This window comes from Spea bombifrons, chromosome 1 (assembly GCF_027358695.1).
Source record: "Spea bombifrons isolate aSpeBom1 chromosome 1, aSpeBom1.2.pri, whole genome shotgun sequence".
In the NCBI taxonomy this organism is placed as follows: Eukaryota; Metazoa; Chordata; class Amphibia; order Anura; family Pelobatidae; genus Spea; species Spea bombifrons.
This window is the reverse complement of record NC_071087.1, coordinates 116,074,453-116,102,395: the sequence shown is the minus strand read 5'-3', so window position 1 is coordinate 116,102,395 and position 27,943 is coordinate 116,074,453. Positions and strand designations below refer to the sequence as shown.

Sequence of the window (27,943 nt, the reverse complement as noted above, 5' to 3'; positions counted from 1 at the left end):
TGCAGAGAGACCTGCATGAAATCGGTGAGTTTTTTTGGGTTTTTTTTTTGCCCTCGTTATTATTTTTACCCAACGCCTTTTGCTTTTCTGGCACTGGAAGGACTGAGTGTAATAGCAATATCGGTGGAAAGAACTGTCATGCCTTATTGATTAGTTTGGAATTATGTTTGGGCTGGAACAGTTTGAGCCACAGATCAATAACAGAAGCGCTGGCCAAGGAGAGAGAAACTTCAACCAGCCCGGAATGAATATGAGCTCTCATTTCAAAAACCCTGCATTCCATTCTGGGGGGGCATCAGGGACGGTGGATCCTGCCATCGGAGCTTTAAGTGATCCTGCCATGCTAGGCATGAATCTCAATTTAAATGGGGAAACGTATGGGTACCATGCCAGGGGGCATTCTGAAATGCATGCTGGTGGAATGCAGCCCCAACCTGTCCATGGCTTCTTCAACAATCAGCAGCATCACCACGGACACCCCAGCGCTCATCCTCATCAGCATCACCCCCACTTCAGTGGCAGTTTTGGTGGGCCTGATGCCACAGCATCCTGTTTGCACGGTGGTCGGCTAATGGGTTATAACAATAATCTTGGAAGCCAGCAAGCTTTTGGAGAGGGTTACGAACAGATGGCAGATAATCAGTCAGGAGAAGGATTTGGACAGCAGAGGTCAGGTAATATCTCAGAATTTCAACACCCTAACTCTAGTGCTTCTAACCATGCAGTCCCTGCACCCTGTCTTCCTCTAGACCAGTCTCCCAACCGAGCTGCTTCATTTCACGGGGTTCCCTCATCCACCTCATCTGATTCTCATAACTTGGAACAAAGGAGAATCCACAGCCAAGGAAGCGTTGATCCCTTGGAATACAATTTCCCCAGTGATGCTCCTTCAGGACACTTTGAGGTACCTGTGTTTTCCACTTCAGATTCAGAGGGCCACTATGGGGCTGGAAGGCAGGTCCCCGGTGGTAGTTTTCCTGGCACTTCTGCTTTGCCCAGGCCTCCTGGTATAGTGGGAATGTCTAAAGTCCACCCTCAGCCTCAGCATGGGGTATTCTTTGAAAGGTTTGGAGGTGCACGAAAAATGCCTGTTGGCATGGAGCCTGCAGTTAATGCCAGACACCCCCTCATGCAACAGCAGCAGCAGACTGGTTTACTTTCTAGACAAAACTCATGCCCGCCAGGAATTACTAGGCAACAGCAAACAGAAGCCAGCACCCCCAATCCAAACTTACAGGACAATGGACCAGTAATGCAGAACCAACATGCACAGTTTGAATACCCTATTCATAGACTGGAGAACAGGAATATGCATCCATATTCAGAATCAATGTTTAATATGCAACAGGGACCTCCGCAGCAACCTTCAAATCAAAGATTGCAACACTTTGATTCTCCGTATATGAATGTCACTAAAAGGCCCAGGTTTGACTTTCCAAATAATCATAGTGTGGAAAACTGTGCTGCATGGAATAATGGTGGCATACACAATGCTGGCATTGATAGTCATTTATCCCCCTCTGCTTACCCTGGCCTTCCTGGCGACTATACGCCTCAAGTGCCAGAAAGTTTCCCTCCTGGCCCGGCACTGCAGCACCCTAGTTCAGACCATCAGTCCCTTCAACAACGTCAGAATGCAGCAATGATGATTAAACAAATGGCATCAAGGAACCAGCAGCAAAGAATGAGACAGGCTAATTTACAGCAACTTGGCCATCATGGGGATGTTAATCAAAGCAACATTGTCCATGGAGCTCAGGTGGGGAACATACCACAGCCCGCCTTTGATAGAGAAGGAGGGAGGATTGGTAATTTTGACCCCCAGAACCCACATGTGGCTCCAGAAAATCCTTGGTATCCTGGCCCTCACCCACCTGGAGATATTCTTCAAAGGAGGATGGGAGGGTCAAACCTTCCCCCTGATCCTACACCTCATGATATTAATTTACAACAAAATGGGTCGAACATGCTGTTCAGGCCAGGTGTCAGTAGGATGGGAATACAGGAACCCCTGGGGATGCCAGGGGAAGGACATGTTCAGGCCCTGCATTCTCCTGGCATACACTCTCAGTTTGGGAACATGACTAATATTTCCCAAATGCAGTCACCAGGTGGAGGGGTGGGTATCACCAGTACACCAACAGACAGAAGGGGTGCACCAGATTTTACAGCGCCACCTATAGGAGGGCAGCCAGGGTTTCCGTTTGTAGGGCCAAATAGGCAATCAACTCCACACAATCCACCCGGTGTTAATTCATCACCCAGTTCTTACCCAGCCCAGTCAGATTTCCAAGCCAGCCAGCGTTCCACAGCTAGTAAGTTGGGGGCACTTTCCCTGGGTTCCTTCAGTAAGTCTAACACAAAAGAAAGCATGTTTGGACAAAGCTGCTTAGCTGCCCTTTCCACGGCATGCCAGAACATGATTGCAAGCTTAGGTGCACCAAATCTCAATGTAACATTTAATAAGAAAAGTCAAGCAGAAGGAAAGAGAAAGATGAGTCAAACAGAGACTGACATTAACAGCAACGGTGGGAATAATACTGCTTCTGATTATTATCCAGCAGGCTCATCCCAGAACAATCAGGTTCCTGGTACTTCCAATACCAAGTGTACAGGGCAAAGTGGGGCATCTCAACCCACGCAAGGAGAAACCAGTCTGTCCCCAAACTACAGTATTGAAGCCACTCCTGGCAATGATGGTAAACCGGTTACTGGTGGTGGGCGAGGGAGGGGCAGGAGAAAAAGAGACAGTGGACATGTAAGTCCGGGTAATTATTTTGATAAGTATTCTGCGGATAGTGGAGGCACGGTGGTGAGTCCAGCACAGCAGGGTCAATCAGCCAACTCAGGCGAAGCTGGGGGGACACCACATGACAAACCCTTGACTTCTCCATCTTGGGGGAAAGGGGGTGAGTTACTTCTTAGTGACCAACCTGACCTCATGTCATCTTTGGATAGTGGAATTCAAAGTGTGACTAAATCAGACAGCAGCTCACCTCATGTTGACTTTGCAGAAGATGTCAACACCACTTATGGCAATGAAGATGAAGTTTCATCTAGTTCAGATAACAACATATCAAAACCTAGTAGTTGTCCTTTGGTAACAGGGTCTCCGAAAATTCAGCGGGGTGAACATGGACTTCTTAATGGGCAAAAACCAATGAATCTAAACTTGCTAAATAACACTACCTCTCTCCCGGACAGTTATGGGTTGAGCAGCACTGGGAGTGGGCACCCTGGTACTCCAGGGATAGAACAAGTGCGCACTCCAACCAGCACATCTACCCAGGATGAGATTCACCCTCTAGAGATACTCCAAGCACAGATACAGCTTCAGAGACAACAGTTCAGCATTTCTGAGGACCAGCCCTTGGGGATGAAAAATAAAAAAAATGACTGTACTGCTCAAAATGTGGACAGTGAATTGAACAGTTGTTGCTCTGACAATGTCAAAAATTCTATGAGTACTATAGACCTTGACTCTCTTATGGCAGAACATAATTCTACCTGGTACATGCCTAATGAGAAATCACTGATGGAGGGAGAAGAAGACAAATCTATCACACCTTGGGAGAAATCAAAGAGCCAACAAACCAACAAAGAAGGTATATATGTTTAATTATAATTTAATTGATCATGTGCGTTTCTTACTTTTTGTACTTGTTAAAATGATTGCTATGCTCATAACGTGAAATGTTTGAGTCTCTTATTTAATTTCAGTGACCACAAAATAAAATGCGTATGCTGGAAATTAAAACGTGACTTTAGCTTCCATCTAAACAAGTATTGGGTTTAATGAAATCAAGTACTTAAAAAGCTAGGGGAACTGTTGGTTCTGAGTATATTTGAATATTACTGTATGTGGGTGTTTTAACAGTAAAATATAATATAGCCACATACGCTTACAAGGAGCCACTATTGTTCCCATTTATTGTCATGATAAAATGCTGTTGGTTAATTAATAGGAGCTACCTGCAGGGCAAGGACAGAGGGTAATCAGTGTTTACAGTTCAATTTACGAACCTGGGAAGAGAATTATAGCCTTTGCTTTATCATCATTATCATTCGAGGTATTTCTCAGCAATCTGTGAAAATATTTTTTAAAGGTACACAAAATGTTATTTCAATGTGTGTGTGTATATACGTATACATACATATATGCTGGTAAATAATTCTAATATTGCCTTTATGTTTAAAACGATAACAATTATTTTTTATTGATGAGAATAAAATATGCGCCAGTTTGAGCTTCCCTATTTCTTCTGAAAGTTGTATAATAGTGTATGTAAATGGTAACCTTTCTAATACATATTTATATACACCGTTAGATATATTAATAGCTGGTATATTAAAACAAACAAACAAAAAAAAGAAATATTGTTATTATTGGATTCTGTGGGATGATTTACTGAATGTTTTATTCATGTTGAATAGTTTAATTATTTTACAAATATTTAAAGTTTCAGAAATATGTTGCTGTAATTTATTTATTTCTTGCATCAATATATTCTGTATGTTCTTTGAATTCGATTCAATATAACTTTATTTTCACAAGTTTCCTAGTTTATTGTCTTTGCTTTCTTCAGATCTCAATTCTAGCCAACAAATGGCTAAACTGTGTATTTAAAGGACTGGTGCATAGTTATTGTGTGCTATATTGAAACAAAAAAAAAAACCCCAGTTTAAAATATATATTGAACCAGTCTTTTTAATAAGAGAAATTCAATTCAATATGGTAATGATAAGTAAATCACATTCTGGATTTTCTGTTTACCCCGCTCTAGCCTTATAGGATCAAGAGACATCTGATATTAAAGAATAGATTACAGGAAAATAAGAAAAAGAGTGTGGATGGTTGAAAAGTGCATCATTTAATGGCCAGGGGTTTGGTTGGCTTTTCAGCTTTGGGTTTTGAAGCGTGAATAGAAGCCCCCGCTGTTTGCCTCTTTGTCCCTGTTTAATGCTCAGCTCAGGAGGGATACTATTTGAAGAATGAGTCTTTAGCATGCAGAGTGGATTCTAGAGCACATCAGTATTCCTACTGCTTTACCCAAGCTAAAGCAGAAATTGGTCTGCTTAGATGCCTTTCTTTTTTTAGCTTTAAGTTGGTTACCTAATGCAATGTGTGCGTGTGTGTATATATGTATATGTGTGTGTGTGTGTGTTTATATATATATATATATATATATATATATGTATATATGGCTTTTTGTTAGAGTCAAGTGTGACTATTTTATGTTTTTTATGTTACGATGGCTTTTTTGTATTTTCTATATTTAAAATAGTAGACTATGAAATTGTGTCTAATTATTATCATTTTTAATCCCCTATTTTTCTAGTCTGTTATACATATTTAACCTGAGCCCTTCTAATATTAACAGAATTGGTGTGTTTACAAAGGAGGGGCACAACATTCTACTAAAGAAATGCATTTTAATGTAATAAATTAATATTTATTAGATATTCCGTTTGGATAACACATAAGGGTATTCAGATATTTGTTTAATAAACCATTATAGCGAAATCCATTTAATTTCATGTCCACATGGCTTTATTTCCACAGTTGTACACACCAGGCAAATGGGTTGAAGCGTGTAGAACGTATTAGGATTCTTCATTAAAATTATGTATTAGAATCCTTGATTGAATACCCTGTACCAAGCACTGCAGCCTGCAAGTCATGTGTACAGCGTAAGCGTGCTTTTTAAATCAAGTGTTTAATTGCAGTGTCTTAAAGGATTTTGACATGTCATTTCTTTCACTAATCAACGCATTATATTACTACTAATAAATTACATTTTAAATTGCAAGTATGTCATCTCAGAATTAGATAAAAAAATGTTCGTTAGATAATCAATAAAATAATTGTGGATCCCCCCCCCCTCTAGTTTAGGTGCTTTTGAGTAAAGGTCTTCAAGCCTTTGGATGCTGTGTAAGTCAGCAAAATCATTAAATGTCACTGTATATATCCCCCTTATAATCAGCAGTGATAACCTAGTTATTACTAGAAAAAATAAACACTTTGATCAAATAAAAACTTTAAAAAAAAATACCTTTTACTTTAATATTAAAATTAAGTCTTTTTTGGGATTCTTTTAGAGTAATTTTTGTTTCTGAAAAATAAACATTCGACCTACATTTAGTATTTTTGTGTTGGTAATCTCGTTTGTGAGTCATTCTGGTGTTTTTAATACACAATCTGTTAACTCACTAGACGTATAACAATTGCTCTCTGTTCATACTCAAAGACCTTTAGTGTTTATTATAACTGGCCACAAGCATTTAACCTTACTGCATAACCTTTGCACTTCGGTGACATGTTTTAAAGCTAGGAAAAAAAAAATCGATTATTCAAGGAGACAAAAAAGAAACCCTACACGGTTAATTAAAAATAAATAAATAAAACCATTTGTAGTTAACATGATAAAATAATAATAAAAAAAAAATGTTGTAGCATTGTAGAATATTTTGTAAAGCCAGGGGATGTTTAATAATGTTTCATTCTTCAACGATATCACTTTTAGCTACGGTCATCCCAAGCTGATTCCTTTATGCTGAAACATTTTCGTGTTATAGTGGTGAACATGGTGAACATCTTCTGTAGCGCCATACGGGTAATGCTTTTGTATCCAGAGAAAAAAGTGTTGCAGTAGCTAAGTGGTTAAGTCCATTATGTTTTTTTTTTTTCCTTCAAAATTCCTTAGGTCTCTGCAAATGCCTTCATTTGACATTTGCTCTACAGAAACATGTAACTTAAAACCACACAGGTGTTATCCGACCTAGATGTAAATGGATACACGTTGCCCTGTTTTTCACTCTTTATTTTCACGTTGAATCTATTTTTTTTTCTTCTTTTTTTCCTCTTGACCCCAGATGTAAAGAAACCTGGAATTAAACTTACCATTTTGAAATCCATAATTTAAATTATTAGTATAACTGCAATCAATTTAAACGCAGTCTTTCTTTTAAAACTATTTTTTTTTTATAGCAATATGATGTATTGGGTCTTTCTACATTAAAACATCAATAAACAATAAAAATTCAAATAAAAAAATAAAAACATGCTTATGTATAGTAACACATTTTGCTACACATGTATGTGTGTATAAATGTTTGTACACATGATATCTTGCACTTAAAAAAGCAATGAATAAGCTAACAATTAAGAAATTACAGTTAAATAATCTGTAAGCGTAACCCTTTAAGTCCCAGAGCCTACAAAAGATTGTTACACTTCTAAGTTAATAAGTAAATGAGGCGATTGTGAGATAAAGAACAAAAGCTGGACAGATTTTTATAGCTTTTTTTTAAATATCATTATTGTCATACTGTATGGTGAATTCAAGAAAGAAGAAAAAAAATTGTAATTAGCTGCCTTACCCCATGGGCAATTAAAGTTTGTCTAAATTTCAATAGCGGCAGGGCATAGTCTGTGACAAATTATAGTCATTAGCAAAAATGCTGTTAAATGTAATTTAAATTGCTTTTTATTTATTGACTTTCAAGTTGAGAATAGCAGAGCATTTTTACGTTATTCTTTGCGAGCGGAAAATGGAACACAAGAAAAGTCACATATGTAATTTCTGATATTCACCGGCATCATTTATGATTCTGTCATTCGACGTCAGAGAATCACTCATTTTCATTGACCGCAAGTCATCTCCCCAGATATCAACCACGACGTCCTTAGAAACAATGATAACATTTCAAGTATTTACACAATACACAAAGATAACAATATTCTCTCTTTTTTTTTTTTTGCTTGGAAGGAAAGGTTTACATTGTGTTAAAAAGTGCTTACATTAGTTTTATAGTTAGACATTTTTTTTTTTTAACTCTTATTTTTTTAGTGCAGGATTATTACCTTTTTTATCCATAAACAGCACATACATTCAAAGGGTATGACAAGAACAGACTAAGGCAAATTATTAAAGAGGGCCCTGCTCGCAAGCTTACTGCTTTCATACAGGTTAGTGTGTTTTTTGATACACGTTAAGTTCATGTTACAGTTAATTGCTTAATTTCATTGCTCAGGCCTCTGGCACTCGTAGGTTTAACGTACTTGACCAGTTGGTGTTTGGCCTTGTGTTGCTAAGTTCCACAATAAATTGGTAGTCAATAAAACATTCCCTCAGACACTATCTGTGTGCCTTTCATTGAGGCCTGTTTACAATATTGTAAAACCTTCAAATCTACCCAACCTGTGGGGTCAGTAAATGTTTTATCTCTTTATAATCTCACATAGTCTATTGCGGGCGCCCTATTACTGGCTACAACACAGAACGGAACAGTGTGCTCAGTACGAGCTCTATATCGCCACGGAAATATGGAAATATATTTCAATGTATTAGCACTTGAATATGAAAGATCAATAACCGGCGCAGGGACCGTAATGACCAGCTTCCTTGGATTAATGGTAAATTTAAACACTTTGAAATATATCGATAATTTGATAGTACAGCTAAAGAGCAATATATAAATTCAAGGTGTATATGAGATATGGATTTCTGGTGGTAACAAGAAATATATATATATATATATATATATATATATGACATATTATTATCTTTATTAATACAGCATTGTGCATTTTAGATTTATATGAATGGGAATTTTAAAATCTAAGAAACAAAAAAAGTAATTCCATACTAATGGTAATAAGACAGATATTTGAAAGTGATTTAAAAAAAGTAGACTACCCGAGAGCGAGAAGAATTTTATTTTTTAATCATAAGGTCTTTATTTTTATTGTTACTAAAATATAAATATGTATACAATTTATTAGGCAGAATTGCCTTTTTTTCCCAATATATTCATATAAAATCTTAACTCCTGTGATAAAACCCAAATATTTCCTTTAAATACGTGGTGGCCATGTATACAACCGGCCTCTATAACTTTCTCCACCCACTTATGCATCACCAAGAGAAAAAAAAAAGGTCAAAGATGAATATTTCCAATGCGTTGGGTTTATGCTTCAAAGGAAAGGCAGGGTAGAAAGCAGATCAATCACACAATAGTCGTACCATATGACTATGTCTATACTGAAAACCGAAAACATACAGAGATATTTGAGATTTACAGTCCTTGATATTCAGATAGACCCATTACGTCAGAGAAGAATATATTGACGGATGAGCTTTGTGACTTCGTTTTTATGTATTTTTTACTTTTGATATTTCCAGCTTGACATATTATTATCTTTATTAATACAGAAAGCAATAGGTACTTGTTTTAAAGACTTGGCAAAAAGGCAGATGATCGTTACAAGCTATATTATATTGCTTTTATGGTATGTTTCAAAAAAATCCACTTTGTCCACCATTTTACCAGTTAAGCGTTGTTGGCAGATTATCGGAAAATAAGTTGGGAGTTTAGGGTTTACCACCAACAACAAAAACAGCAGCAGCAGTGTATACATTACTGTACAAGTATGTTTTTGGACAGGTCTTTTCATCAAAAGACAGAAAACTAAAAAAGTTGACAAAACTGGTCATTTTAAAACTGATGCTTTATACAGAAGGAATTTATAACGACTCATCCTCTTTACATTCTGTGTATTCAGTATTAAAATACCATTTACTGAGAAAGCTAAGTGCAAACAATACCTCTTCTTTCCGCATCGCATAGACGTTCCTTGCACACTGATTACTTGAATGAACAGAATCCCAGAAAGAGGCACATGACACTTTAATTAAAGCCCAAAGCCCTCACGTGAAAATGATTTTGGATTAAATACCCAAAGATCTCACCTGGACATGCACAAATTAGTAACTAAGCAGTACTTGTAACGTGTAATTTGTAGGTTAAAAATGAAATATATTATTTTGTATATTGATTTTTTTTTACGTTGAGATATTTTATACATAATAACATTTCATTGCAAATATCAACCTATTTTATTTTTTATTATTTTTAATAATTAATATTTAAGACAAAAATATATAATTTAAATGAATAATAATAATTATTATTTTTAATAGTGCTCATTTATATAATTATAGTGATTCTTGTCCTTAACACTACATTTTAAACCACAAAATATAAAGTACATGATTAATAGTTCCATATAAATTGTAGATTTTTGATTTTAATACATTGAAAGTGGCTGTGTTGTCCAAGTGGATAATTCCACTAGTGTTTTTTATACTCCCACTATAAATTCCAGAGATGGATGAGGTATGGCAGGGAGGGGATTATTAGGAAGAATGCAACCTTCATTTAGTGTATCATCCTTTTATGTATCACCTCCTTTTGTATTCTCAATGCCTGCTCCTATATTGGTTTCTTTAGTATAGGAATGGTTGCAGTGAGCAATAAGTCAAGTGTTTCCCATCATCCCCCATTCAATAATGTAAATAGCATTAGAATGCATTTGTATGAACAGGGTAATTTAACAACCCCTTGTACAGCCCTACCGAATATGATGGTGCTATATAAAACGATAAATAATAATAATACTATGTTATTACGTTTTACTAGAACGCAAGCATGTTGAGTGAAACTCTATCGTTTTACTTTGTATTATTTAAACGATTTCATGAAAACCGATCTAGCAATTTATCTGTAAAAGAAATTTGTTAAAAACAAAGCAAACAAAAATATTTTCATGAAAAAATGTCATAACACAGACTTTATAAACGGACCAGATATTGCTTTTACTCTTTAGCCCTGTCCTTTAGTATCCTAATAATCCGGCTTATTGTTAGGGAGCGCCTCTAACATTTACCTTTAATGAAATTTGCCATATTATAATATGAAGACCAACATATCTAGAATCTGTTATGTCAATCTAGGTTTTGAAAGAGCTTGAAGGGATGTAGGTGACGTTACGTGGGCTTACGTGCCTGGGTGCTCTTATTGTACCTGCTGCTGAGACAACTTCAGTAATGGGGATGACTTTAATCCTCTGATGACTATAGATGTTCACAGTTCTACCTGCATCCAATGACTAGCTAGGTTTTTAAGATTTGCATTACCATTGTGGGTTACACACTGTGATACCAGTGTTTTACATTTTGGACCATAAAGACAGTCACAATCGGGAAGACCCTTCATGAGATCGATAATTAGTTGACATGTTCATACCTGGGAACTCTCTAGGTTTGACCCAGAGCCTTGTGCGTGGCTAGCCTCACTCCCTCGCAAAGCCATTCTCTCAGAAGAGGGAGAGCTCCAGGGAGGTTACCTGGGAAGTTCACTATTATGAAAATGTGCAGCTAGACCTTACAGCCGTCAATGGCATACATTCTTCTTATGTACAAGCTGAAGTCCTTCAACCTTAACCTTCCAGCACCTTGTAGATTATTTCTTTGAGAAACCCTCTGCAATATTTCAAAGCCTCTCCACATTTCATACCATGATATTTTACCCTGTATAGCAGTGGCATGGATTGGCCGCCGCTTAGCGCCAACTGCAGTGTTTTCAGAATGGTCTATGCAATGCATATAGGTTGCTTCTGGTTTCCAAATCAAATATTTTGAAAGGGGAGATTCTTCACTTTTTTCCCCTTCATGTTGAACCATCTATAACGGTTAATCCATTTCGCTCATGATAAGAATGTGTTCAAATTAGAATTATGTATGCAAAGTTATGCATCTAATCTATGCAAATAAACATCGCTAATATATGCAGCACATATACAGTTATTAGTTAATTACGTCCCAACATGCGTTAAAGCGGTTGTCACATTTTCCACTCACACCTTTTTGAGTACAGTGTGAATGCATACGTTGGTGAGATTTCTGACAACTTCCTGCAGGCATTATGTATGCCAAAAAAAATGCTTATATCCATCAGATTTTGGCACAGCAGGATAGACAGCGAAGACCAGGGATGGATTACGACTTTTATTCAGAAGTAAAACAATAGCATATGTAGATATTTTGAGTGATTTATACCAATGTTGTATACACATGATGAGTTAAGTAGTGGCTCTATTAAAGTTTATATCAACAATTTCCAACTTTAATGTATAAATCAGTTGTAAATTCCAAAATACACGATATGGAGGTTAGTTAATCACCCCATCAAAATAAACATGTATTTGGAATTATCTTCCTATCTAGGCCAGTGGTTCTTTTTTAAAAGAAAAGCAAATTGTGTCCATTCCAATAAAATCAAATGGATGAGAATTACAGTGTAGACGACGTTAATGCTGTAAATGACTAGTGTAGCTGATTTTTAATGGAATATGTTCATAGGTGTAAAGAGGCCCTTTATCACTTACGTCACTCCTGTGTTCCAATGACACGTTGTATTCGCTTGTCTAAGTTTAACTTTAAAACACTAACTGATCATTAGAGAACACTTTTGTAGTTATGTTACACAGCTAGATATTTCCTTGTTTTTCTTTAAAATAGCTGTGACCCCAAACTTTCGCACAGTAGTGTGTATGTATATATATATATATATATATATATATATATATATATATATATATATATATATATATATATATATATATATTAGCTAGTTTGTTTTTCTAGTTACAAATAATTGTGAGAAACACTTTTGTATTGTTTTAAATGGCCATTTCTGGTAAGAACATTTCTCACTTTTGGCTAACTGACTGCATTTTGAGAACCAGTGGTCTAGAGACTTAATAATACATGAGAAAGGGAAAAGGAAACACTCTTCAATTAGGTTAATTAAGACTATCGCAATTAAACTGGCATTAGGTAACTCTGAAATAATGGGTTAGTTTTAACCCAATAACAGTTGGGTTGACACAGTTTGCCTGCCACTGAAGTGTGAGTTCAGCATTGCTGGTTTATACGTAATATAGTTCTTGGCTGATATTGATGGTGATCGCATAAAATAAATAAATAAATATATACAGATTTGAAATTAGAAGTAATTTTTGAGTAATGCCTCACAGTGCTGTGAGTTACATAAGCACAGATCCTTGTCTTCAAGCCAACTAACTACTAACTTTTAACCGGTATACTGGATTGGCCTGTGTACAAGTGACATTATGCACCCTTTAAAGTTGCCCTTAGTTTTCTTTATACTTCTATTCGTTAGGCCCAGGATAATTTCAGGAAATAGTTAATTACATGCAGATTAGTACAGAATAAACATGTAACGCACAAACGCATTGAAGCCTTTTTGGAATACCGGTATTTTGTTAAATTATGGTTTTCTGATTTTGACCGTCTCACCTTTGGAGATGTTCAGCTTCATCAATTGCCATTACATACCAGGGCCGTTATGACATTACGTCCTGCCCATGCTGGTTTATTTCTGTGTAACTGAACTCGCATGCCAATCACAAAAACCAAGTATGCTCAATCAACCCAAGGGCGATATTTATAAAGACGGAACTATTGTTTTGGGAACATAGAAACATTATGTTGGTTACCATAGCAAATAGGCTAAGGTAAGTGCTTTGCCCCCAAGTTGCATAGCTGTTCCTAGCGTTAAATAGCGTAAAGAACATTTACATAAAAAAGAATTTGGCCCTGTACTATCCTAATATCTCAAGTTTATAGAACCTTGGTTTTAATAAGTGTTACATAGACTATGGGTTTAAAGTTGTTAGCATAAATAAATCCAAACTATCTACAGCTTGTGGGTTTTTTTTTTGTCTGGCAATTATCTTAATTACTTTGGATATTACGTTTAGAGACCAACCTCATGGAAACTGAGATCAGGCGTTATCTAAGCAGTTTACTGTCCCTTCTCCTTTCTCCTCTTGCCTCTTGAGACAATCTCAACCAGTCAACTACAAACCGCCACTTAGTTCAGAAATAAAAACAATTTGGAGGAATAATCATTCAGATCTTTAGAAAAGATGTTACAACCGTCCCCTGCTACACATGTAAAGTACCTATATTTTACTTATTTAATGCCTAAACACATTTCATAGGTTTATTGAGTTTATAGAACTTTATAGAACGTAGGATTTGGAAAGAGTGACAGACTCCGTTTTTAAGATAAACATTCACTGTTTCCGTGAACCGTACCGGATCACTTCGGTTTGTACGGGTACGCGTCATTTGTTAAGATATAGTTTTGTATCTTGATACGTTCGACATTAACAATCGATTCCCCTACTAGTGGAACAAAGACGCGCAGAATCATATGTTTGTAAAGGAATGTTATTTATCTATAGTACAGGGAGACATCGCTGTTTGATGAAGATCACCTCACGATGCTGTCAGTAAAAAAAAAAACTTACCGTCCTAATATATAGGCAGCTGTATTTGGCAAGTGGATTTTCTTGAAGTACTGAACAGGCATTTTTAAAAGTCTAAGCTGTGCATTAAATTGTCAGCGTGCAAAGCGTATGCTGCCTGCACGCTCGTGGCTGTAGTTTCATATTCAGGACAGAACGTATTGCTTTGATGTTTCTTTCTGTGGAATCGTTTTTCATTTTTATGTGGGAATATATACAAGACTAATTTGTATGTGCCACACTTAGAAAGCATAGATGCAAATGAGCGCTTACATCAATATATATCTGTGCTGGGTGTGCATACAATAAATATTGTGAGCTAAGATATTCATGGTATATTTCTAAGTGTTGTATATTTGTTAGCCACTGACCTGGTAGTTTTTTTTTTTTAGCGTAATACTAATACTGAATATTCTTATTATGGCTCTATTCTATAGGTTAGTTCTTTAATACTTTAATACTCATACCTCGGAACATCCCTGGGTTGTTTACCCAGCACTTCGCTCCTCAGGGGTGTGGCTTCATTTAGTAATGGCTAAACTCAAATAGAATTGTGTGGGTGGGATTTATGTAGGGAGAAGGTGGCAGTGTGCAGAGCTGGGTGAAGAGTGGGTATGACCAATAACCACTCCCTTGCCCAAAGATTGAAGAAACTGGCCTGGAGACTCTGGGTCAACTCCTGGAAAGTTTCCAAGTATGCTTTATAAATCAATATAAAAACAACTCTGACTGTCCATATGTAATTTATTCGGGCCAACCTTATAGATATATATATATATACACACACACACTCATGCTGCTGATCTGAGGGATAGACATGTCAAACCTGGTGCTATGCTATTTAAAAGTATCGCCATTTGGTGTGAATCTCATTGTCTACTATCGCCACAGAACTGGTATTTCCTGTTCTTAGTTTATATAGAAGGCATTGACAGGAAAAATAAACATTGTGCAAAATCTGCAAACTGATTAGCATAACAATGTAAGGATGTTTTTATAAGTATAAGTTAAAATGTTTGTTACGCTTATAAAAGGAAAAAATGGCTGAGATACAAGATGCTTCTATGAGAAAGAGCACTTTATTTCATAGATAAAAATGTTTAGCTCTGACGTTATATCAAGTCATATAGGTATTTTTGCTTTGTGCTTGCTTTTAAGAACACTTCCTGATCTCATTATAAATTAATACGTTTTGTGAGATACAGGAAGAAATGCATTGCAACAGCACATTGCTTCCCCCAAACTACTGGAATACAAAAATACATCAGGTTTGGCTTCTCCATGCAATTTTTTTTTCTTTCATTATTGTTGTCCAAGTCTGTATAGAGTCCAGTTGGTGTTTCAGAGAAGAATGCTGCTGATATGCAGCACAACAGATATATATATATATATATATATACCCAGTGTTTTCTTTCTTTCTTTCTTTCTTTCTTTCTTTCTTTCTTTCTTTCTTTCTTTCTTTCGTTCTTTCATTCTTTTGTTCTTCTGTTGATAGACAGGAAGGTGTGCCAGGAACTACTAGGTAGATGGCAAATTATTCATTGATGTTTCTTCTAGGGAGAATTACAATCTGGATCCGTCTTGTTTCCATTGCTTCTACGGAAGCCACTGTAAATAAGAGCACTTTAGTAATCAAGACTTTGTCTATTTTTAGAATAAACAGTGGTTCTGCTTGCCCCATATTCTAATCTGGTGTATTTATCAGCACATGAATGGCTTACTAACCCAGCTACTAGGGGAGAATAAGTGGGAACATGCTCTTCCTAATACCAATTCCAGAAGGCATCTACTGTAAAAAAACAAAATATACAAATATATATAAATATATATATATATATATATATATAAACAGGTGCATTTTTAAGTAAAATGGCCGCTTTAAATACAAATAATTACACAAAACCTTTGCAAAGTATTTTGTATAGCTAAAACCATATAATACAACTTAAACTATTAATTCTGTTGTGTGGGTGCGTGTACAGAACTGTTATTCAAATTTTTCGCAAATTAAATTATAAACATGAGCGCTCAGATAATTGTTATGCTCTTTCACTAATATCTTATCCTTTATGTTTTCATTAAGGGAACATTCACTTCCCAGACAAGTCAGTTCCATGATCGCATTTTACAAAAATAGCTAAAGGAATCTTTAGCCGTGACCTTTTCCGAGGTTTTTGCCCATGGATCTTAGCCAAAGACCTAACAAGTGTGGGCCACTTGTTATGCAATGTCAGCTAATCAGTGAACTTCAGGTACAAAGTCTTAAACTTCCCCAAAGGCTGCAAATGGCATATGCTTTTCATACTTAGCTACAGACTGTGCTACTGTATTTGCATTTTAAATAAGATCCAAGAAAATGAGCATCTGTGTCACATTCAAGCACTAAACATTTGACAGTCTGAAATAACTGAATGCAGAACTACAAAATTGGGCTAAAGAAGTCATTTTGCATAAAAGGGTTAACATTGTTAGCCTCAGAAGGGAAAGAAACTTTAATTCCAGACTAATTCTAAATTATAGGTCCTTTTGCTAAAGTGTTTTGGATTATTAAAACATTATTATACATCTTCAAGTGTGTATCGAATTAATGCGTTTCATCTTGTTAATACCAATATTGTTTTGATATGTTTCAATTTTAAGAAGCATTAAGAAACACAGAAAAAGTGCAAATTAACATTGTAATTAAATAGTAATGCAGCTATGACTGATTTATTATTTAAAGGTACAGCAACACCTAAATCTTCCAGCTCATTAGTAACTATTTTTTTTTTTTTGAGGGTTAAACTTGTTCTAAGAGTAATTTTTTAATTATGTTTCATGGATATTATGTAAATAATAGCATATATGGCCATGTATGTATGTTTCTGAAGACTTGGATGCATGCATGTATGTATGTTTCTGAAAACTTGTATGCATGAATGTATGTTTCTGATGTTTGGCTCTAAATTAGCCCTCTTGTTTGCTTCCATTTGTCAAATGACATCATAAGTGATATGTGCCACCTATACATAGCTTCCAATGTTATATCCAATGTTATTAATGACAAATACCCAAAATAGGTATATTCTAGAGAGTGTGATTAAAGGTGCAGTTAGGGGACAAAGATGTTACCAGAACCTATGCCACTTTGTGACCTATTGGACTTTACTTAGAATTGTTTGTGTTTTCCTAGTCAACATATTAAGTTAGTATATACAGAGGGCAGATGCTGGGGCCACACATGAACATGGTTAAAAAATAAAAAAATACAAAAATTACTATGTCCATCCTTTTTAGATGTAATTATTATATAATTATTATTTATCATAGTATATACCTATTATTATTATTATATATATTATTGCATTATATACACTTTATGATCCTATAGTGCACAAAGTGTCTAATATTTTAATACATTGTGTTGTTTTGCCTGTACCGTAATGCATGCTAATAAGGAAATATTCATGTTATAAGTTGGTACAGCATATGATAATACAATTGTAAGATATGTTTTACTAAAATACATCTGTGAATAATTGCAGTAAACATTTCATCTCATTCCCAAGACTAGTGCCCGGTATCTCAGGAATGCCCCAAAAAATTCTCCGAGAACCAGTGTTTAAATTGTACAAAAAAAATAAAAAATAAAAATAACCCCAAAAGAATGAATATAAAAAATATTCACATGGAGAGTTTTACCGAAGCAAGCTTTGAGTATGTTTAAGCCCAAAGGTGTAGTGATACCCAGACCACAAGGGATTTCTAAAGGATCAGTAAAGCCTTTGTTTAATAAAAAAAAAAAAAAAAAAAATACCATTGAATGGAGCAGTCTTTTCTTACCCATAATACACTGGGTGTATGTCTGCTAGCAAGAAGCAGAGTGGAAATGTCAAAGGTCGCGCAGGAGGCGGGTAGCAGGTCATAGGCAGCTTCAGCCCTAGTGTGAGAAATCTGAACCGTGTTTGGCACCTTAACCGTTTCCACTCCAGCTATCTCTCTCTCTCTCTCTTGCCGTCGCCCAGCAAAACCGTAGATCTCGAGCGTTCGCAGGATAATATGCAAAGTCAAATGTGTTCACGGATTCCTGTTCTGCATATTATTACCAGCTGGTTTTACAAGCTGAAGCCATTTCCCTTTTAACAACAAATATAATACCACATTATGGTTCTTTCAAGCTGTTATTAATATTCAAAAGTAATAAAGTGAATGTTATAAAACCAAATGTCTGTGACCTCCTTGCAGTTATCATATGAATAGCTAAACAGATCATCTCCCAAGAATAGATACTAAATGATACCACGAGCGTTCCTCGCTGCGTTAGGACGGCGTGGAATATCTTAAATTGGATGGATAATCCATAAAGTATTCAAAAGTAATGTGTGCTTGGGTTTTTTAAGGTAGCTTTGCTGCTTACGTGCCTGCTGCTTGAAGTAAAGAAGAAAATATTACATTAGATGCGATTTAGCCAAATAATAGTGAGAATTAAGATTTCTTTTTTTGCCAGATTATATGCAAAGAAATAAATAAATAATAATTGAGGAAATCTATTAAATCTACCAACAGGCGTGGGGAGGGGGCATAACATCAACTTTTTTATAGGGTCACATGCATGTGGATCTGAAATGTAATCTTAGAAGGGCTAGCATTCTGTAAAACACCATGGAACGTGGGATAGAGGTCTATTTTAGATGGATCAGCTGATACGTCCGTATAAAATCACGATGTATGCTTTGAGAGGTCATGGGATATTTTTAAAATATATGACAGGCTGCCAACCCTGAGAATGTATGGAGGGTTTTTTTTTTTTTGCTTGGCTGTATTTTTATAAAATGATGTAATGTATTAGGAGGTATGGGGTTCTTTTTTTAGCCGCACATGCTAGTGGGCTCAACCGGTTTGGTAGACAACTTAAAGGGCTAGTTTACTGTCCCTGACAGCCCAACTACGAGTATTTTAAAATGTGTCCTTAAAAAAAATTCAAAGAAAAAAGTAAAGACGGAACTTACCTGTGGTAGAGGCTACGTACCCGCAGCTGCCCTTCTCCATGGTCCGACGATTCCTGCCACTGATTAAAGCCAATGATCAGTGGCAGGAAAGGACTTCCATTGAAATAAATGGGAGAGCTTTCCACGCATGCTCATGTTGGTAACTAAATCACATGCAAGGAGGTGTGTTTGGCTAGGGGGGTGCGTATGTAGGATTCTGCAGAATTTTTGCAGTTGGAAAAGAGATGAAGACACAGCTATCACATGCCTTGAGATGCACTTCATTAAAGGGAGAATCCCTTTAATGGGAGTTTTGTGTTATTATTATTATTATTATTATTATATTCTTTAATATTGACCATACTATATAGAATTTTGTCCTTTGGAGATACATGAAGATACACAAGTTTTGTATACTGTGAAAGCTGGGATGAATAGGATACTGCCCATAACCCCTTACTCCATAGACAAAATACACAAAACATCGGCAAACACCCTTACCATCAATGTATAGAGCACAAAACCAGACTGAGCCGCATTTTTGATTCTGGTAGAAACTTAAACATAGGAATACATAGAATGAAGGCTGAACCCATTCTCTTTTTTTTGTATTTAATTTAAGTAAAACATTTATATTACATTGTTTCTGGAAGGCTTTTTCTTGAATGCAATACTTAAAAAAAGCATAAAAAAAAATCTCTTAACCATTTGAGTGCCAGGTGTATTAGAAGACATGCAAGCCTCTGCCTTAGCACTGTAGAGGTTAATTGCTCGATTGTACAGCTGTGCCAGCCCAAGGAAATTTACAGCAGTGAAGCGTCTTTGCTGTAACACTAGTAAAAAGTTTATGGCAGGAGAAAAAGGCATCATTTTAATTATATGATCATGCTGGGTCTATTGTTATTACCACTACATATGCTCCGCTGCAGCCACTGAGTTGTATAGCTGTGCGAGACATATCAGATTATAGGGTCTTTGTAGCGAGGCACAGAAATCTGTTTTTGCAGCTGTATCAGATATAAGAAAATCTCCTACATTTAACACAGATCATTACCCTGGGGAGTTTGGGTCCATTAGCAGTACAATGTAATGTGTGTTAACTCAACTCCTCCTGTTGACACTGCCTGGATTATAACCGTGATGTGCTCGAGGTGACGTAACCACCTGGGCAGATTAATGTTAAGAAACACTATATAAACATTACATTCTTAGGGAGGGATTTTATGAAAATTTTAATAGCCGTTTAATCTGTTTAACACCTTAAGTGCCCGATCTGAGCACCCATTGGCGTGTAAAAAGTTGAATGAAAATTCCAAAAAGGCGATTATGTTGATTAGTGTTTTTTTTTAAACAAAAATGCTTATATGAAGTATTTAAAGAGACACTCCAACCATCACATGCACTTTAATGCATATGATAACTGCATCGTCTTTTGAAATGTTCATGGTACCCAACTTGCAAATGCAGAATCCTCCCCCCCCAATATGCATTTGTAAAACTGAACACATCTCCCAGCACAGGATCTAATTAAAACCAGTTAGCTCCAGTGCTGGCTAAGCCAACGCTCTGGACAGGGGTCTATGAGGACCACTGTGTGCATGCGCGGAAAGTAGTCTTATGTATTTTAACCAATCACAGCAGAACTATGACGGGAAAAATCACTTCTTGTTTTTAGTTTGACTTTTATAAATTTGATATAACCTTTCTGAAAACGTAAGTTTACTTTAAACAGGAGAAACTTTCATCAGATGGTCCCTTTGAAATATCTTTCCGTACAGATTATATCTGCATCTCCATGATACGTGAAAAAAAAAAAAATGAATTGTTGATACATGCTTGCAGTTTAAGTACAGTGATATCTATACATGTCCCTGCTGTGCCGACTGGTAAAATTGATCAGACTCCTTTTAATTTTAGGTAAGAACATTTGCTAGGTTCTGTATAGCTGCTAGCTGGAGTTGATACTTCTGGGAATACAAATTACAAGGATGCCCTAAAGAGGATTGAGAGATATTTCAAGGTAACATAAATAGGAGTGAATAGCTTTTATTAATGTTAAATTGACAACTGTATTTTTGTACATAGGGTTAACACCTATCGTAAAACAAATAATGACTGATTAATAATAAATACTGACCAATGATCCACTGGTAATAGGTTATGGTGACAATTACATACCTCCCAACGTTTCAACTGGCCAATTTGGGCACTATTTGTTTTAGGATGGGTCGTAAGAGCTATGGCCAGGCCATTGACAGCTGCTGATAAGGTGTTTGTAGGAAAAAAATATGTATTTACTTACATAATTTAATGTATAAGCACATTGGCTGTTTATGTACATTTTATGGTGACGTTTGGGGTTGTAGAACACTGCGATGTTGTGCTTCTAGAAAAATGGGACATCGGGGGAGGAAAGAGGGACTGTCCGTACTAAAGAAAGACACAAAGGAGGTATGGAATTATCATCCCGAAGTATCTTTTTAAGATTTTTTTTTTTTAGTAGAATACAATTTAATTGTCAACCTCACCGCTGATGGAGTGTAGCTTGTATTTTAGAAAGTTTTTTTTTAATGCAACATGTTGGCGTAGAATAAGATAATCGGTACAAAATGTGAATAGTCATTTTATCACTACAGCAACCGCCTTGAATGCTCCTTTTGATGAAATTTTTTTTTTGCACTAGAATTACTTTTTTAACGCTCATTGGTTCTTACAGCCCAATGTTATGCAGTCATCATAAAGAATATTCATCCAGTAACAATATTTACTTGTGTCTGTAGAACAAGAAGGAATAGAGTCTAGATGCACTGTACGGAGCAAGTCATTGATGTAAAATTACCTGGTTTTGATATTGAAGAGGTCACTTCAACATAAACGGCAATTCATTGGATTGCTGTGTGTTCATAGTTTGTTGTATTTGTGAATTGTATTACAAATTTAAACTAGTTAATAATAATAATGATTTTTTTAGATAAATCTTTCATATGGATTTGAATACACAAGCGTGACATATTTATATGAATTATGTTTTTGCATAGGTTGGTTATCTAAGATCATATAAACACAGTATTTAAAGTGCAACGTTAAACAAGTGGGTGTTAAAGTGTTTGAAACATATCTTACTATTTGCCTACCCGGTTGGGAGACAGAGGATGTATCTGTTCATCCGTTGTGGAAGGTGTCTGCTCAGTAAATACACATCTCCGTGGTTTTGTTTTAGTATGAAATACATGATAGACACAGTTGTGTTTTTGTCTGTTGAACCATAACAACTTTGGAAAATCAATATTATGTACTGTGGAACATTATGCTAAAAAAAAAAAAAAAAAAAAAGGAAAATCCTTGGCGTATAGTGTCAGGACGCTGTTTTGCTCTTTGAAAATCACATCTGGCATGACTTAGTTACGATAAATTTTAATAAATCATTAAGATTGTTCTGGCATGCCGTTGAGAATGGCAAAGTACCATGGTGTTACTTAACAGAGTATAATAAACCTAGAAGTTTTGTTATTGCCGTTATGTAACGCTGGTATATATTATATATTTTTCTCCACTTATGATTCAGTGAATTTATCACTGCATTCTATAAGAATTTCCTGTTCAAAGAATAGGAAGCAATATACATATATATATATATATATATATATATATATATATGTGTATATATATATATATATATATATATATATATATATGTGTATATATATATATATATAATATATATATATATGGTGTCAGTGAAATACATTCGCTATTCTGCTGTGTATAAGTGTATTATTTATTATTCATATATTTATTATTTATGTACATTTGTGTGCATGTGTGTTTATGTATGTGTGTGTTTAAGTATCTACATATTTCAATCATATTGCTTAAAACGAATATATAAACTTTGGTTATAGATAGAAGAAAAGGGATTTTCCTTGAAAAAAACAGTTCTTTTGGAAAATCACATTTTCTGATGTGTGTAGACAGAAAGTTATCTGCCTGAACCAATATGTCATACTGTCATGTCGTAGATTTGTCAAAAAAAAAAAAAAAAAAAAAAGCGTCCTGTCCTAAGGCAGTAGAGATGGGTGAAAATTTCCCAGACACACTTCTGTTTGTTTCTTTTTCTAAATTTGGCAACGTCTGAAGCCAACGCTAAAGAAAAAGGGAGAGCAGAAAGAGAATTGTAACAATTGATATCCAAAACCATTCAGTTTTTTGATGAACCTTTCTAGATTTTTGGTCCAAGTGAACCACTGATGATGCTTTAACAAGATCACTAGCTCGACGGCTCACGGTTGGCTGGTTATCGAGGGAAGGCCGCTATAGACTGGACTCATGCTGTGTGAGGGGGTCTGGGCAGCCAAGAAGCAGTAGCTGATGGTTTGTCAGAGCCTTTGAAGAAGTGTAAGGAAGGAGCCCTGAGGCAAGTAGCCTTTCTAGAGATCCTCACCTCCTGTTTGTCACTTTAATCTTACGAGCTAGCTGAAAGAATGGAGCTGATTCTTCACCAGACCTTTGCAGGGCTGCAGTCTTTTCAGAGGCCTCTCCTTTGATTATAATTTTTTGTGACAAAAACAGTACACAAAGACTAACCGAAATGTGTCGTTTGCAGCCGTGCACCCCATGCGGGGTTTTTTCTTCTCTCCCTTTTGTGTTACTCTGAGACACTTAAGTCAATATGAATAATTTTACTATGTTTTTGTTTTGCTGGATGCTGCTATAGAGTTACTTAGTAGCCGGATTTAGAGATTTATTTATTTTTGGCTAGCTTAGTAAATTATTTTTTGATAAAGGACTAAAATAAACACATACATAAACACATACATCAGTCTGAGATGTTAGTCAAAATATTGAAAATGCAGGAAAGAAGAGGAAAGAGTCTAATAAAGCTATATCACATAATTTAATTTGATGCGTGTTGAAGTTTAAAATGGCGTCTTGCTCATCACATCCTTTACTATTCCCCCTTTTATATATGTATGTACGTGTGCGTGTATATTTATGAAAAGGTCAGTTCTACGGGCAACGGATTTCTGATCATCAGGAAGTATGATTGTTTTAGCTCTTGGAAAACAATCTAAGTAGCTTGTCTTCTTACATGACACTTGGCCCTTGTCTGTCTGGTGACTTGTTATAGTGCGGAGTCCTCACTGACCTCAGCTGAGTCTCATCTTAGAAATATTTGGAGAAATGAAAAGTTGTTTTTTTTGTCTTATATTTGTGTATTTCGCATATTTTTCCCCCGCTTGTTATTACACAATACTCCTTTTTTTCCATTATGTGTTTGTGTGCGTAGTACTGCAACCAGTGCCTGTCTAGAAATAGCAGCAGGCAACAAACATCTAATACGATGAACGTTAACAGTATGAATATGGATCCAAGGTTTAAGGCCTGGCAGTACGGGACGGTTGGCAGGCATTAACTATTTTAAAAACAATGCGAGATTCAGTGATAATGAACGGGCGCTTTTATATAAATGATATTTTAGTTTCAAAAAGACTAAAATAAATTGACTTGTGAAAATACTTTTATGACAATTCCTTTTCCTAACTGTTTTTATGTGATGACACAATCATATAAGTTGATCTTGTTAAACATATCTTACTGCAGTACATTTCCCAAGCTTTCTTTGGAATCATTTTTTTTAACTGGGTTCAGTGGAGCAGAAAAGCAGAAGTGCTTATGCTATCTCCCACTGTAAACCTGTTATCTAAAGCGTCTCTTCCCGTTTGCAGTTCCATGCTATATTACATGCCATGCATATTTAAAAGATGTGGTAAAAATAATTTATTACTCCGGCTCTGAGATAACAAGTGCTGTAAATATATGTAAATATATATATATATATATATATATGTATATATGTGTATATATATATATATATATATATATATATATATATATATATACACACATATATATATGCTTAGTGCCTGGGGTCAATTGGCATGTTTTCCTCTCATGATTCCTATGCAGCACAGAGTTTCCTCACAGTGGCAATGATGGGAAATATGAGCCGATGTCATAAAGCCATGCATTTGCTATCTTCTATAACATTGTATGTGGTGTGTTTTGTCACATAGTTCTTAGTTTATTGTTTATTTGAACATTGAATTTGATTGCAGACTATACCCAGTCAGTCAAGTCAGCCATTTTGTTTTTAAAGCTGCTGTTTACTTAGCACCCAGATCAGTTCAGTTCAATTATAAGCCCTTAAATAAATATACATCTGCTATCAATTTCACTAGTAGCATATATTTACCTGTACTGAGCCTTCTTAATTATTTATGTACGGGTGTTTTAATCTTACTTAAATTCTCTCACTGTGTTAATCTCTACCAACATTTTCTTTGAGGTAAAAGTTTCAAGGTTTTGTTCCACTTACTCGGCTCAACTTCAGACTTTTGTGACTAAATTCAGCATTGGAAACTACATTCCGAAAATTGTTGAATGCAATAATACATATATTTTTTCTACAAAATTATTTTGGTTTGTGTTGTAAAGGGATTTTAAAAGGATGTGGAATAAGCTTTTGACCTTTTACTTTTTTTTTCTCTTGTAGCCCACGACCATCCCCAGAACAAGACCTCAGCAGCGGCACAAAATGGAAGCCATTTGCAATGTCTCTCAGTTCACTGCACAGATGACATTGGTGAATCAAAGGGTAGGACTCCTGTACCGACATGGAGGTCCCTGCATTCCGATATCTCCAACAGATTTGGGACTTTTGTTGCTGCCCTCACTTGAAAATTAAGAAAAAAGAAAAGAACGTACATTTTTTTTAAAACGTTTTCTTAAAGGGCCACTAAAGTTAGGTGGACTTCATTTTTTAATAGGTTGGTACCTGCTTAGTGGCGTATGGACTTGGAAGGCTTAATTTAAAGTAAACCTCATATTTTTTTATTTTGCCACAGTATGTTACCAGTGTTAATTCTTCATCCAGCACTATTTATGCTTTACCCTTCCCCTCTAGTTAATATCCTTTTACTCAATATATTTGGCATACTTTTTATCTGGGTTAGAGAAGGGCTTTTGTATGTCAACGTGGTATATGTATTTTCTTTTTGCTTTACTCAGTGCTACATGAAATACTAATTCTGAGGGGAAAAAGTTAAGTTTTACATTTTAATTTAGATTCTCTTTTTTTTTTACTTGTTGGCACCATGGCATATTGTAGAAATAAACTCTATATTTATAATGATCCATTTCTGTTCATAGAAAGAGAGGCAGCCATTTTGATTTCTGAAGTGATTTGGGGATTGACATTCAAGCTCTAAAATGGATGTTCTGCTGTTACTTTGCACACTCAAGTTCAAATGTCTAAAATGCTTTCTTGTTATTTGGTCGGTACCTATTATAAACAAAAAGTCGATAAATAAAGGGTCTTATTGTTTGGTATTAATTGTATGATAAGCAGCCTTTCTTATGTTTCTAAAGAAAATTCTCAATTATCTAAAGACTTCTATCCTGGGTGAACAAATCTTGCTCATTTTTTCATTATATAATCTTATCTATGTACAACCCTTCCAGTAGGTCCTTGATTGCGTCTGAATGTGTATAGTTGTTTTTTTATGAGCACTTACACATTTTAAGTGCCAGAGGTATGTGTAGCCTATTGCAGAACACTTGAATAGGACTTGAGAACAGCTCTTGTAATGCAAAGTTCTTCCACATCAGTCTTCAAGTTGACCCAGGAAGGCATGTTTCCTGCACAGGTCTGAATGACAGGAGGCAGTGAATGACTCACCTGTGCTTGCCTGTTGCACATTAGGATGACCACATCAGTCATGTTTTTAAGGACACATAATGTTCACATATTGTAATATGTGACATTTATGTGTCTTGAAAACATGGCTGATGGGGCCTCTCTATTGCACTTATACTCTGAACTTGATAACATGCAACTTTGTCTTTGTCAAATTGCAACTACCATGTGTATCGGTATTATGTGTGCGCCTTTTAGTGCAGTAAATGGGATATCAGCTAGACAGAATTACATACATTTCTATTGATCTGTTTATCAGATGGTCCAGTCCAGCGACCGCTACTAGTTAGGGTAACAAATTTAACTTTTTTTCTACTGTCACTTTCTCCAGTTAACCTAGAATTTTCATGATTTCAACAAAATACCTGTGCAATAAATAAACATTTAACGTAGTTTTGGTTATATGTAGATCACATTTGGAATTCTATCGCTACACAAGAGTTCATCAGAAATAAGTCTGGAGACAGAATATATAGTGTGCTAGCTGGTTTGGAATATATTAGTTACCTTGTTACTGCTGCCTTTAATTTCATTAAGTATAGCAAGTTGAAATACTCTTCAGTAGGAATGCCACATCCTGCATGAAATCTCTGGAACTGCTAGATATTGCTATATAATTGTGTATGATTCTTTTGTATACATTAAAAATCATATATTGTGGGCCCCAACATTAGCAAGAAGAAATATTTACTTAATGATCATATTTATAACGGAGAAAAGGTGCCAACCGTGATATGTTGTGCTTCATTCATGTGGTACATTTACAGCAGATTGTTCGGCTTTCGCAGGTATTTTCCGTTTCAACTCAGATGGCTTTAATCCCAAAAGTCAAGTGAAAAAAAATAATTCATATTTTTCAAATATCAAATAAATATAGTAGAGGGAGACCCCCCCCAGGCTCTTTCTTTCCACCTATTTCCTTACCTCTGTGGGCTTTTGGGCTTGTGTCCTTCGTGGTTCCGCAGGAACATCTATGTACCCACTGCTGCAAATGTTGCTGTGGACTTTTGACATCATAACCTGTAGACAGAGTGGCTTGTA

The 27,943-nt window shown here is 35.7% G+C and overlaps 1 protein-coding gene across 1 annotated transcript; it reads left to right on the top strand.

Moving 5' to 3' along the window:
• The first annotated feature begins 9 nt into the window (after window positions 1-9).
• Window positions 10-26,535, top strand: MN1 (MN1 proto-oncogene, transcriptional regulator). Its single transcript, XM_053469609.1, has 2 exons — window positions 10-3,605; window positions 25,700-26,535. The coding sequence occupies exons 1-2, from the start codon at window positions 164-166 to the stop codon at window positions 25,882-25,884; spliced, it is 3,627 nt and encodes a 1,208-aa protein (XP_053325584.1). The 5' UTR covers window positions 10-163; the 3' UTR covers window positions 25,885-26,535.
• Window positions 26,536-27,943: the final 1,408 nt, after the last annotated feature.

Coding starts and splice junctions, on each gene's coding strand:
- MN1 (XM_053469609.1), top strand. CDS start 164: ATGTTTGGGCTGGAACAGTTTGAGCCACAGATCAATAACAGAAGCGCT. Junction 3,606..25,699: donor CCAACAAACCAACAAAGAAG/GTATATATGTTT, acceptor TTTCTCTTGTAG/CCCACGACCATCCCCAGAAC.